Source organism: Drosophila melanogaster, chromosome 3L (genome assembly GCF_000001215.4).
Source record: "Drosophila melanogaster chromosome 3L".
NCBI lineage: Eukaryota > Metazoa > Arthropoda > Insecta > Diptera > Drosophilidae > Drosophila > Drosophila melanogaster.
Genome location: NT_037436.4, coordinates 4,429,305 through 4,441,162, shown reverse-complemented (window position 1 = coordinate 4,441,162; position 11,858 = coordinate 4,429,305). Strand labels below are relative to the sequence as shown.

Genomic DNA, 11,858 nt, shown 5'->3' with positions numbered 1-11,858 from the left:
TGCGATACAAGCATGAGACTTCAGACGTAGGTCAGGGGTTTTCAAATGGGATGGAACGTGTTGGTAATATCGGTCAATTGGATAAGGAAGTTGTTGAAACAAATGGATTACGCTGAATTTCGCTTGCTGAGCCGTAGATTAAGACATCAGTTTCTAATCGAGGTGTATGCTGATTGCCGATATTTAAATGAATGAATTGAAATCTTGAAAATAGCTAATTCGGATAAAAATAGAAAAGACATTGCGGTAATCGAGGTTTGGGGTTGAATTCGATTTATAACTAGCTATTAGAGTTTTGAAAACAAAAAAAAAAAACGCTTAGCTCTAAAGCAATTAAAAAAATAAATACATAAATTTTAAAATGGAAAAGGAGGAATAGTCAGTAAATAGTAAGGTAGTTGACTTTCGAACATTCCAAGAAATTGTCTCAATATTGCAATGGAACTTATTTTTTACTTTTATGCTAGACTTTTTTAATATTTGTGTAAAAACTTTTGTAGTGCTTCAGCTATTATTTAGCCATCATTAATAGCAATTAAGCAGCCTTAACCAAGTCCCTCAAATAAAATCGTCGTAAAGTTATTTTTAATATTTAATTAGCAGGCATTTATGATTATAATTGACTCACAAAATGACCGCGCAAAGACTCCATAAACACCAATAAAAAGCTTAAGCTTAATCAATTAGGAAGCTCAAGACTCAAGATAAATGTGTATAAAGCTCAGTTTATCTTAAGGACCAGTTGAAAAGTAGGCAATATATTCGCAAGTAAATTAAGCTCGGCTTAGGTAGTTTGTTGAAGAACTTTTAAGTCGAACTTAAGGCTGAAAATGATTTTTGTCGTAAGCATGATTGTGCGAACTGAGAGCTGGTTTCATGCGTGAGCGGTTTTCATAGCTGGTTTTTGCTAGCTGAACCACTCGAGCACCGCTGACGGCTTGATTCATATTTCTTGACTCGTTCCGTCTACACAAATCATTGTACGCAATGTTTGAAGACGTTTGGGTGCGTTGCCGTTTTACAATTGAACAGTTATGAGCCAAGACAGCAAAAAGTAGCAATCGGGTGAAGAATAGAAAAAAAAAAACCAACGGAAACTGTGCCAAGGGCAATTTCGCTGGTGATTGATTTACATGAGGGGCCAACGTAACGCAACGCAAAAACGGACCACGTTGCGTATGCGCAATATTTTTTGACGCTAAGCGAACAACAGGTGCTGTTTCTACGACTTTACCTCTTCGGCACGGGCATAAATCAGTTGATGACTTTATTGTATGTCCATTAAGTCATAATTATAATATGTCCATTAATATTTTCGATTAGCCGCTGTCGGAATAATTTTTGAAGAATTAATTGGAAATTTGAGATGAACGATGAAGAAGCTGGCTGTTAAGAATTTCGCCCTCAGGCATTAATAATATATATTTTTGCCGCTTTCATATTTAGAATGATTTAATATTTATATACTCGCATTTACATTTGCGTGTTCGTCTGACGGAGGCATCTGAATATTAATAGCTTGTTTGGGAAATTTACACCCGGATGGAATCGGAGGGAATTAGAATCGTCATCGGAGTGGCAGAAATTAGCTAGGGTCACCAGGTGACTCGCATGAACTTCATCTGGGGCCTAGTGCCTCCATTTGGATTGCTGCAATTATCGAGGCAAGTCAAACAATGCGTGCCGAATCTCATGTCATGCCCAATCTTTTCAAGTGCCGTGCTGTAATCATAAATCACGCAAAAACTTAAGTCTAAGTGCAGCTGCAGATCTGATGCTATGGCTGATGCCTGACAACATAAATCACACCCAAGCCGCTCGTTAAGACGTTAATCAAATGGCTCAGATCGAGCTGAGTGAGTGAGGCTTAGGGCGCCCCCGTGTCCAGCGAAATTGAAGGCCGTTTTGTAGGTGCTTATGTAATTAGTGGCAAAGTACTCGCCCGCAAGCCCCCCCCTCGGAAAAAGAAGAAAAAAAATCCCTATTGGAAAATCGTTGCACAACCGCACTTGCAGTTGCAGTTGCAGTTTTTGTTTCTTGTTTATCTTTATTTTTGGGCAACCTAATGAAGTTGCCACGGCTAACTCAATTTATTGACTAAGCCAACTGGCATATTGACTAAATGACTGATGAACCTGGCGACTGACGAACCGACCGACGACAGCCGGTGGGAATTGAGTCGTCGATCGATGGATCGCCGGCTCAGATCGATCATTGATCGACTCGCTCATATTTATTTTGGCTCCGCCGGCACCTTGAGTGTCCCATGTATGGATGCAATGTCTGTGGCTATGCCAGTTGCAATCATTATGGGCTCTCATCGACATCTACCTAAATCTATATATATATATATATATATATATATATATATATATATATATATATTTATGGTCGTTAGGGTTTATAGATATTGCAAACAAAGCCGGCCTGAGAACGTTCACGGCTGCTTGACGCTCTCGGAATTTCCGCCTCTGATTTATGGCGCCCCCAGGTTTTTGATTGATTTGACCTACCAACTGGCCACCACACTATGTACCACTGGGTGGTGCCTGGGGACTGCACTTGAACCACTGGTATTTCGACTAGGCCATCTGCCTGCACTGGAAAAAAATTGAAGTTTTTGGATGAGTGCAATGTGTGAAAGGAGAGTAACAAATATTAGATTCTCGTCTTAAAAACTATTTATCTATATAAAACTATATTTAAAATGTGTGTAAAGTACCATAAAAGCTTGCAAATTTTTGTTCATCTTGTAGCTGTTAAAGTGACGGCACAGAAGGTCGTTTTTAAAGCTGAAACATTGACCCACCAGCGAATCCCCCGAGTGATTGACATATCCAGCTTTGACTTTGGCTTTTGAAATTTGTTTTTATTTGGAAAAAGATTTGAGTGGCGGGGCAACTGGCTCCAATGGTGGTTCACAGGACAGTGGTTTTGAGTACTTTTCTAGAAGTTTCTAGAAGGTAAAGGGTTTGGCAGGCTTGTTGTAGTTGTAGCCATCGGGTCCCAGAGAGCCTGCCTCATCGCCACCACTGGTGGGTGGTGGTGGTCCGTACTCCGGAGTTGGTGCAGGTGGTGCTGGCGGACGTGGCTGATAGGTGGGTCCTGGAGCAGGTGCAGGTGGTGCAGGAGGTTGTGGCTGATATGTGGGTGCCGGTGGTGCAGGAGGACTCGGGGGGCGTGGCTGGTAAGTGGGTCCTGGTGCAGGCGCTGGTGGTGCTGGTGGGCGTGGTTGATAAGTAGGTCCTGGTGCAGGCGCTGGTGGTGCTGGTGGGCGTGGCTGGTATGTGGGTCCAGCGGGAGGTGCAGGCGGTGGTGGTCCGTATTCCGGCACTGGTGCAGTTGGCTGCGGTTGTGTCGGGGTGACCTCATTCTCTCCAGGAGGTGGCAAATACTCAGATCCTGGCTGTGGCCGTGGTGGCTGTGGGCGTGGCGGCTGTGGTCTTGGCGGCTGTGGTGCCGGCTGAGCGGGTCCTGGTCCTGGTGGTGGTGTAGGAGGGCCGTATCCTGGAGTAGGCTGTGGCTTAGGCGGAGGTGGTGGCGGTGGTGGTCCGTAGCCAGGAGTTGGCTGGGGCCTAGGTGGTGGTGGTGGAGGCGGCTGAGGACGCGAGGGCGTTGGACGTGGCTTTGGCTGATCTGGAGGCAGGTACTCTGGCCCAGGTTGTGGCGATGGTGGCGATGGTGGCTGTGGTGCCGGTGGCTGAGGCTGAGGAGGTCCATAGGATGGAGCTGGAGCCGAAGGTGTTGGCTGCGGTGGAGGACGAGGTGGTGGTGTCTGCGGCGGTCCATAAGATGGTGGTGGAGCGGGAGCCGATGGAGTTGGCTGTGGTGGAGGACGTGGTGGAGGCGTCTGCGGAGGACCATAGGATGGAGGTGGCGGAGCAGGAGCCGAAGGAGTTGGCTGCGGTGGAGGGCGTGGTGGCTGAGTCTGAGGAGGTCCATAGGAAGGACGAGGAGCTGGTGGAGTCGGCTGTGGCGGTGGAGGAGGAGGAGGAGGACGCGTCTGCGGGGGCCCATAGGACGGCGCCGGCGCCGAGGGAGCAGGTCCTGGGCCTATGCCCGAATCCTCAATGCCATTTCCCGATCCCGGAGGCGGAAAAGGCACCGACGGCTGCTTGTAATGATAGCCATCCTCCTGGAGATCTGTGTCCAGGTGGGAGACATCCGCGTGGACACCCGCTGCCAAGAGCAGGGCCACCAGAGGCAGAAAACAGCGCTACAAGACAATTGAGATGAAACCGGCAGCTTGTTTCCTCAGCCAACGAACTCACCATTTCTACTCGATGCTAAACGAGCGCGGTTTTTCCGAGTTTTCCTAACAACACAACACACACAGCGAATCGAACTATTACCGGTTTCGCAGACGAACCGCACTCGAAATTACTTTTCCAGGGGGCCTTTGAGCCGACGTCTTCGTTGCAAAATCAGAAATCGAATGATGCCCAAATGTTCTCCCTTGGCTCATTTATACCGGCCTGGCCCAGAGCAGCCCCTAAGTTGGCTAAGCTCGGAGCTCGCTCAGTTAGATGCCGAAGTTTTGAGTCAGCCGAGTACGAGTTTTACCTCAATCGCCGCTCAGCCGAGCTAAGTCGTCATCATCGTCATCATCTTGGTCGTCGTCGTGATGCTGCAACCTTTGATGTAGCCATATAGCCACAGGTGAGGACAGAGATACTGTATCTCTATATCTGTATCTGTTGATCAGCGGCGATTGTAAGTCAATAACAGCGCGTACTAGTTAGTTTTTTGTCTTTAGTTCCCCCGAACTCCGTGTGAGTGCTCCAACCAGGAACCAAATGGGGAAATTTCTGACCATGTTTATGTGTTTGGCCAATTAGGTTTGATGGGATCCGACAGAATTCACACCAAGTGGCTACGTGGGCGGATGATTAATGTGCGAATATACGACTGCAAAACAGAAACAGCTATTTCTAAGACACATATGCCCAAGATATGTTAGAATCGTGCTTACATAATTGGCTTCCCATCCCTACCACTAAACAATAAACATTATTGACTTGAACAATCGATGCTTATTTAAATCGACATTCTCCAGTTGGCCAATAAAACATTATGCCCATATTAATTTGTTAATAAGCCAAGTGTCCAGGCGCGTAACACGCGGCGTATGCGCGATGCAGCAATGAAATTAATAGACGGGTTCGCTTAATTAACTTTGCATTTTTATTGGTTTCATGTAGGCTCCGGGTCTCCGGATCTTCGGATCTTCGGAGCCTACGATTAAGTCGATCTTTTTGCTAGCTGCGATCGTGTGAGAAGCATTTACAAATTGATTCGGGATGTATTCCATTCTTAAATCTTATGCGTAAAACTGCGATTACTTATGATTAAGTTCCTGGCACAACATAACAAATTATTTGGGAAACGTTTGTTTGCTATTTATTGCTCTTAAACTAAACTTCATTCTAGATGTCCATATTAGCTAAGTTCGTTTTAAAAATTATAAATTTACTCACAATTCCACTAGGTTGGTTTTCTTTGTTTTGATTTATTTGTTTAACATTTGTTGCTGGTGAGTTATTTTGCGTATTTGTTTTACTCGACGTCTGCTTAGTGTGTGTTCTGTGTTCCAATTCGTGTGTTTACCAAAAAGTTAATATTAGTTAGTTATTTTAGGTGTTAATTCTGCTCAAGCAAGTATCGTTTAGTGTTCATTAATTATTAAAATCTAAAAATCCGCATTAATTGTTGCAATTTTCATTGTTTTCCTCTGTCTCAATACCTCGTTTGCTTATTATTGTTGCGTTTGCAATGCTGTTAACCATTTCAATCAGCCCCCGGCTGCTCCAAGTCCTCACTCGCTTACTTTCCCCTGTAAATCTCGATGATGCGATCCTGATCAACGTACTCGAAAATATGCGGAGCATCCATCAGAATGCCCACCGTTCCGGCCGTGGTCACAATGAAGAAGATGTATAGTTGCAAGCGATCGATCACCATGGCCACGTACTTCCAATCTTCGCGGGTCTGTAAAGTTTTTGGGAGATATTTCATTTCATAAAGTCATTCTCGAAACAGTTAAATATTCAAATAAATATTCTATTACACCCACCTGAATGTACAGATCCTCGTTCCGCAAGTGCTCGGCAATGAACTCCACCGCCTCGGTGGCCTTGCTGGCCTCCGGAGAGAGCAGGATGGAATCGGAGGACTCGCTCTCCCGGCGACAACCGTCACCCAGGCCAAGTTCCCCACCACTGTTGACCTTGCGGTTGATCTTGCAGTTGGGGTGATGCAGGTCGGACAACTCCATGACCTCCATCTTGGATTGCTTGCCGCCGATGGCGCTGATATGCTTGGGCAGCTCCGCTGGCGAGCCGTAGGAGGGATGAGGATGGGCGGGCATGCTCATTCCGGGCATCTCCATCATCCAGCGCAGGCGGGTCTTCCGAGGGCGCTTCATGAATAGGAAGGCGGGCAGGTAGTGCAGGAAGATGGAGCGGATGTACATGGGCATGCGGTGGGTGCGCGGCCCCCGGAAGTTCCAGTTGATGATGATCACGGTCACCAGGATGGAAACCGTGTTCATGATGAAGGTGAACAGCAAATATTTGGCGATCAGTGGCAGCACCAGCGACGTTGGTGGCAGAATCTTCGACACCAGCAACAGGAACACAACCAGTGACAGCAAAATGCTAATTCCGAGCGTAACCTGGGGACACAAATCGTTATTTACGGATCGGTAATAGACCAAAACCTGCCCTACACTGAAAGTAAATGGGTCGCCCCACTGCCCAAATACGTTCTATCCATGTTTCTGACTTTTCAAGTGAAACAGATTTACCAAATTTATTTAGATATTTTTAAAATCTTAATCACAATGACGAAACGAAATCAACAATCATGTTGTTTACTGGAATTAATTAAATCAAGAGCCAGATGTTGAAGTTTAGTTAATTAATGTTTGGGGGTATACTACGATCATTAAATAAATGGAAATTAGTCGTTGACGAACTCTACGTGGATTAAGAATATTTAAATATTATTCAAGTGTATTTTTTTTTTTGACATGACCCCACCCATGACCAGATGTGACCCTCTATAAAGTAGACTTAATGACCGATCGAATAGCTATATCTTACCTTTTCGCCGGCCTCGGCTGGCAGGTAAAATACCAAGACGCAGAGGAAGGAAATCAGCACCGTGGGCAGAATTAAATTCACAGTGTAGAAGAGAGTCTTTCGCCGGATGATGATGTAGAATGTGATGTCAGTCTCCGTGGGGTGGTTGCTATCGCCCTCGTAAACGTTCAGATAGGCGGGCACCTCTATAATGTCCCAGGTGCCGGACTTCCAGTAATCCGACAGATCCACAAAGTTCTTATTATTATAGAGCGCCAATGAGACCTGATCTCCATTGAAGGTCCACGATCCGAACTTCATGATACAGGTCTGCTGATCGAAGGGGAAGTAGGTCACATCGATGGTGCAGGAGCTCTGGTAAATGGCCGGAGGAACCCACAGGACCTCTCCCGTGGGATAAATCAGCACGTTGGACTTGTAGCGCACCTCGTAGTTGCCATCGGCACTGTCGACGGAAAAATAAGATATCAATATGGGCTGCAAATTAAATGAGTGCGAGGAGCGCTCCGACTTTCGCCTACTAGTATCATTATCTATTTGTCTTGGTTAGTGTAGAGAGTTGGAGTTGATGGGTTAGCTAGAAAATGGCCATTTACTCACTTATTGAAGAGCACAATGTCCGGCTTCCAAACCTTGTCGGGGGGCAGACGCAACACCCCGATGCCGCCGTAGTCGGCCTCATCCCACTGCAGCTGGTAGTCGTACCAAACCAAACGTAACCAAACGTTTGATTTCATAATTTGATTTTTCTCATTCTTGATCGGTTTTCGATTTTCGATTTTGTTTTTTCGGGAATTCGTTTGTTTTTTTTTTCGGTTTTGATTGTGATCAGATGGTGGTGGTTTGGTGGTTGGTTTGTTGGTGGTTTGGTTGGTTGGTGGTTTGGTTGGTTGGTGGTGTGATAGAGAACGGTACGAAGTACGGGTACGATTTTCATTTGAGATTCGAAACGAATCGAAATCGAATCGAATTTTGGCGTACACAATCGAGAAATCGAGAGAGAGAGCGGGTGGGAAGGTAGTTAAGACATTATTTCGCATGTGGCTTTACTTTAGTTAGTTAGTTAGTTAGTTGGTTAGTTTGTTTTGCTTGTTTAATCTTAATTGTTTAGGGTTAGTATTTGTATTTCGTATTTGATTTTCTAGCATCAAGTTCACTACAAACATACAAAGTCAAGACAACGTGTACGTAATTATTTACAAAGCATAACCGAAACTGAAACGTTGAATGCGCCCCTCCCCCAGCCCCTCGTCAGTCTGAGTGGGCGTGGCCGGGGGAGCAGCCAGTGCATGTGAGTGTGTATGTGGGTGTTGCTGACTGTTAATGAGCGAGTGTGTGGGTGTTTTATGGCTTTTTTTCAGATGGACGATTATGACAGCAACGAAACTGAAGAATTTGTTAGGAACAGAACTCGAAAACACATTTACACTCTACGAAAGTTAGTTATGAGTTTTGTTTTTTTATATTAGCATAATCTTATTATTATTCAGGTTTTTTTTTTTTGTTGTTTGACAAATTTAATTTTGAGAACACTTACGACATTGATTAGCTGTACGAACGCCAAACCAAATCTTACTCCAACTTTTTGTGTCATATTCTGTACGGGTCGTATGAGTTTATTGTAGCCTCGAAAGAGGTCACGCACCAAGCGCTCTTCATCTTCGGATGCACTGACTAAAAAACACAACGGAAACGGAAGCGAACGAAAAACAACGGAAGAGTGTACACACACATATAGGAATTCGGAGGCGGGATATAGGTTTAATCAGAACAAAATGGCGGGCACACAGAGACACAAAAGTAATGAAAGAAAATACAGAGAAACAAAGAAACGAACGGATGAGCAAAGTTGTTGTATTCATTGTTTAAGTTTTGCTTGTTGTTCTTTTTTTAATTTTTGAATGGGTTTTTGGGATGATTTAGCTTATAGACAGATAGACTTAGACAGAGCGAGATAGAGAGAGAGAGAGGAAGAGTAGAAGAGAGAGACTGAGAGAGATAGGCAGATAGGACAGAGGCATTGTCAGACTTTTTAAACCGATTCTTCGTCTTCAGCATCAGCATCATTTTAGAATTTTGATGGGAAAAGTTAAACAAAAATGGACGACACATGAGAACCGCTCGATTGTGGTATATATTTCTGTTTTTGCTGTTTTTGCTGTTTTTGGTGGTGCAGGTGGTGGTTGTCAGTTTTGGTGGTGGAGGTGGTGTGCGAAGTGGCACTGTTGATGTTGTTGCTGTTGTTCTGGCCTACGTTGAGTATACGCCGCATGGGAGGCACTTCCGTTAAACAAGAACTATGAACAGGGGAAGAGGTCCTTCCAACCCCCACCCCCCACATAGTGGATGGTTTAATGCAAGTGCCTAGTGATTCTTACAGTCCTAGAGTCCTGACTCGTAAAAAGTACTATGATAACATGGTTATACAGTAACTTGTGCTTGACAAAGTGCAACATTTAAGTGGCGCCCGATCAGGGATATCTAAGAACCTAACGGGAGTTTCTGCTTATATATTCTACGTGGGACTGAGATGGCTATAGTGCCCGTTGTTTTCCTCGCCGCTTGACAGCTGAGCGAACTTTATCCGGAAAAGCTCCACACGGTGTCCTTCGAGAGAGGAGAAGAGAGAGCTCTTCGAAAGCGCAGGGATGCTGGGGCCCACACTCTCGGCCGCTTGTGTGTGTGACCGGGTTATCCTTGTTCTTTGAGTGTGTGTTCGCGTCCCTTTGTGTGTCCATGTGTGTGTGTGTGTGGTCTCATATATGGAGCACGAACTGCTGCTACTGTATGCGTGCGTGACTTTCGAAACTCGTTTTTGGAGTTGCACTTTGCGCTAGGTGAACGTTATGATTTTTTGGGGTGGGTACATATGATGATGATATACTAAGCAAATCAGTGTGTGTGTGTGTATGTTGTTATGCGGGTGAGTGAATGCACTAATATATTTAGTTCTTCTTTAGCAAATTAAGTCTAATCCTGAATGGGGGGTTCTGTCTATGCGAACTTCGACTACAATTTCTATTTGCTTTTCTTTTCGTTACTTCTTGGACTGCTCAGAAGAGAAGGAGTATGAATTAAGATTCGGCAGTTGATACAGAAATCTTTATATACACGTATATATATATATGCATTGTTGTTTCGGTTCGTTGCATTTTCGTATTGCATTTTCTGTTTCTTTTGGTTGCTGTTCATTTCGGTTGCCGTGGTCGTTCGGGATGTAATGTGCCACCACCCATCCTGCGGGTCCCTCAAGGACCTTGGCTACCACGCTTTTCGTAGATACACAGTCAGGGGTTTTTAATATTTATTTTGGGGGGTGGACAAAGACAGAGAGATAGAGAGTCATAGAGAGAGAGCGAGCGAGAGAAATGCAGAGGGGACTCTGGAGAAATGTTAATAATTACAAAAGCGATTATAGCTGGGGAATATTATATATTGTTTGTAAAATATTCATAGAGTAAAACAAGTATGCAGGTGTACTGGGCGTATAGTTTGATAGTTCGGTTCGGGTACAGAAGTTTACAGTTGTCGAGCAATGGATATAGAGTCGGAGAGCGGGAGAGAAAGAGAGAGCAAGAGAGAGAGAGAGAGAGATAGCTAAAGCTAAGCTAATGTTTAGTGAATCTATATAGAGATAGAAGTTATAGCTATGCCAAAATATCTAATCTGTGGGGCGGCACTTAACAGAGTGCGAGGTGTGCTATGAGGAGTTCTACTTGAGATTCCAAATTATATATATATATATATATAAAGTTTACAAAGAGTTTTGATGACTAGCGCAGTTGTGATTCGGTTATAATTTTCGGTTCTTTTTTTTTTTTTTTTTTTTTGCAGCGCTGCAGCAGCGACGCTTTGACAGATTCTCCAAGACTCATTTTTTCGGGCAATCGCAAGTCGAGATTTGTGTGGCGGTTGTTGTTGCTGGTCTATTTGCTATATAGCTACTAAATCCAGTACATTTGGTAGTTGTTGCTGTTCTTTTGGGAGTTGTGTGGCTAAGCTATATACACGAAACGTTGGATGCCAGGAGCTGGAGGGCCGGTGGTAGTTGGTACTTGGTACTTGGTGGTTGGCAATGAGAGCTTGGAGAACTTGTTAAGGCGGCGCTGCCAGCGCAAAGCGTAAATTTAAGAAAAAAATCAAATCATTGCTGTAAAATCGTAAGCTAGCTAAGGAGAAGAGAAATAGAGAGATAGTTTTCGTTTTTCGGGGACTAAGAAACGGTTAGCAGAGTTAACAGAGTTTTTAGGCCTTCATTTGCATTTCTTTCCTTTACGATTACATAACGGCCCTTGCCCGAAAGGGGGCGTGGCAGTCTTCTTCTTCGTAGCCCAAAATACGTACCCAACGAAAAGGCCACAAGCACCAGGATGCTGCACAACAGCCAGGATTTGCAGGAAGACTCCATGATTTTTCCACACTTTTCACTTACTCCAGGGACATGGCTAATTTATATTTTTTCGCATTGGGATTTCGCTGGCCCACGCCCCAAAACTGTAGACACAATAAATGAGGCCTTTAATCCAGACAAAACCTCTTAAAAACAGCACACTTCACCTTATCTCAAGCTTTTCTTAATTTTAGCTAGTGCTTTATGAATATTTTCTTAATTTTCACTGATTTTTCAGGGAATTTTCTTTCCGAACTTTCCGTCTTGAACTGGAGCCGTCAGTTTGGGTGCGGATTAAGAACTCTACTTCGGGAATCTGGATAAAAATCAATGGGATTCTGACTTTCTAGAGCGCAGCAGCCAAA

The 11,858-nt window shown here is 44.4% G+C and overlaps 2 protein-coding genes across 3 annotated transcripts; both read right to left on the bottom strand.

Moving 5' to 3' along the window:
* Positions 1–2,851: 2,851 nt before the first annotated feature.
* Positions 2,852–4,442, bottom strand: CG15021 (uncharacterized protein). The gene is made up of 2 exons (NM_139645.3): positions 4,272–4,442; positions 2,852–4,216 (listed from the first exon to the last, which is right to left on the bottom strand). Exons 1-2 carry the CDS (start codon positions 4,272–4,274, stop codon positions 2,957–2,959), a joined length of 1,263 nt encoding a protein of 420 aa, NP_647902.1. The 5' UTR covers positions 4,275–4,442; the 3' UTR covers positions 2,852–2,956.
* A 727-nt stretch (positions 4,443–5,169) lies between these two features.
* On the bottom strand, positions 5,170–11,814 carry nAChRbeta1 (nicotinic Acetylcholine Receptor beta1). 2 transcript variants are annotated; one of them, NM_079203.3, is made up of 7 exons: positions 11,661–11,814; positions 11,448–11,597; positions 8,641–8,777; positions 7,704–7,858; positions 7,104–7,548; positions 6,074–6,673; positions 5,170–5,988 (listed from the first exon to the last, which is right to left on the bottom strand). In NM_079203.3, the coding sequence occupies exons 2-7, from the start codon at positions 11,509–11,511 to the stop codon at positions 5,824–5,826; spliced, it is 1,566 nt and encodes a 521-aa protein (NP_523927.2). In that variant the 5' UTR covers positions 11,512–11,597; positions 11,661–11,814; the 3' UTR covers positions 5,170–5,823. The 2 variants fall into 2 exon arrangements, with proteins under 2 accessions (NP_523927.2, NP_728994.1); NM_168086.2 differs by lacking the exons at positions 5,170–5,988; positions 6,074–6,673; positions 7,104–7,548; positions 7,704–7,858; positions 8,641–8,777 and having other exon boundaries at positions 10,934–11,597.
* Between the last annotated feature and the right edge of the window lie 44 nt (positions 11,815–11,858).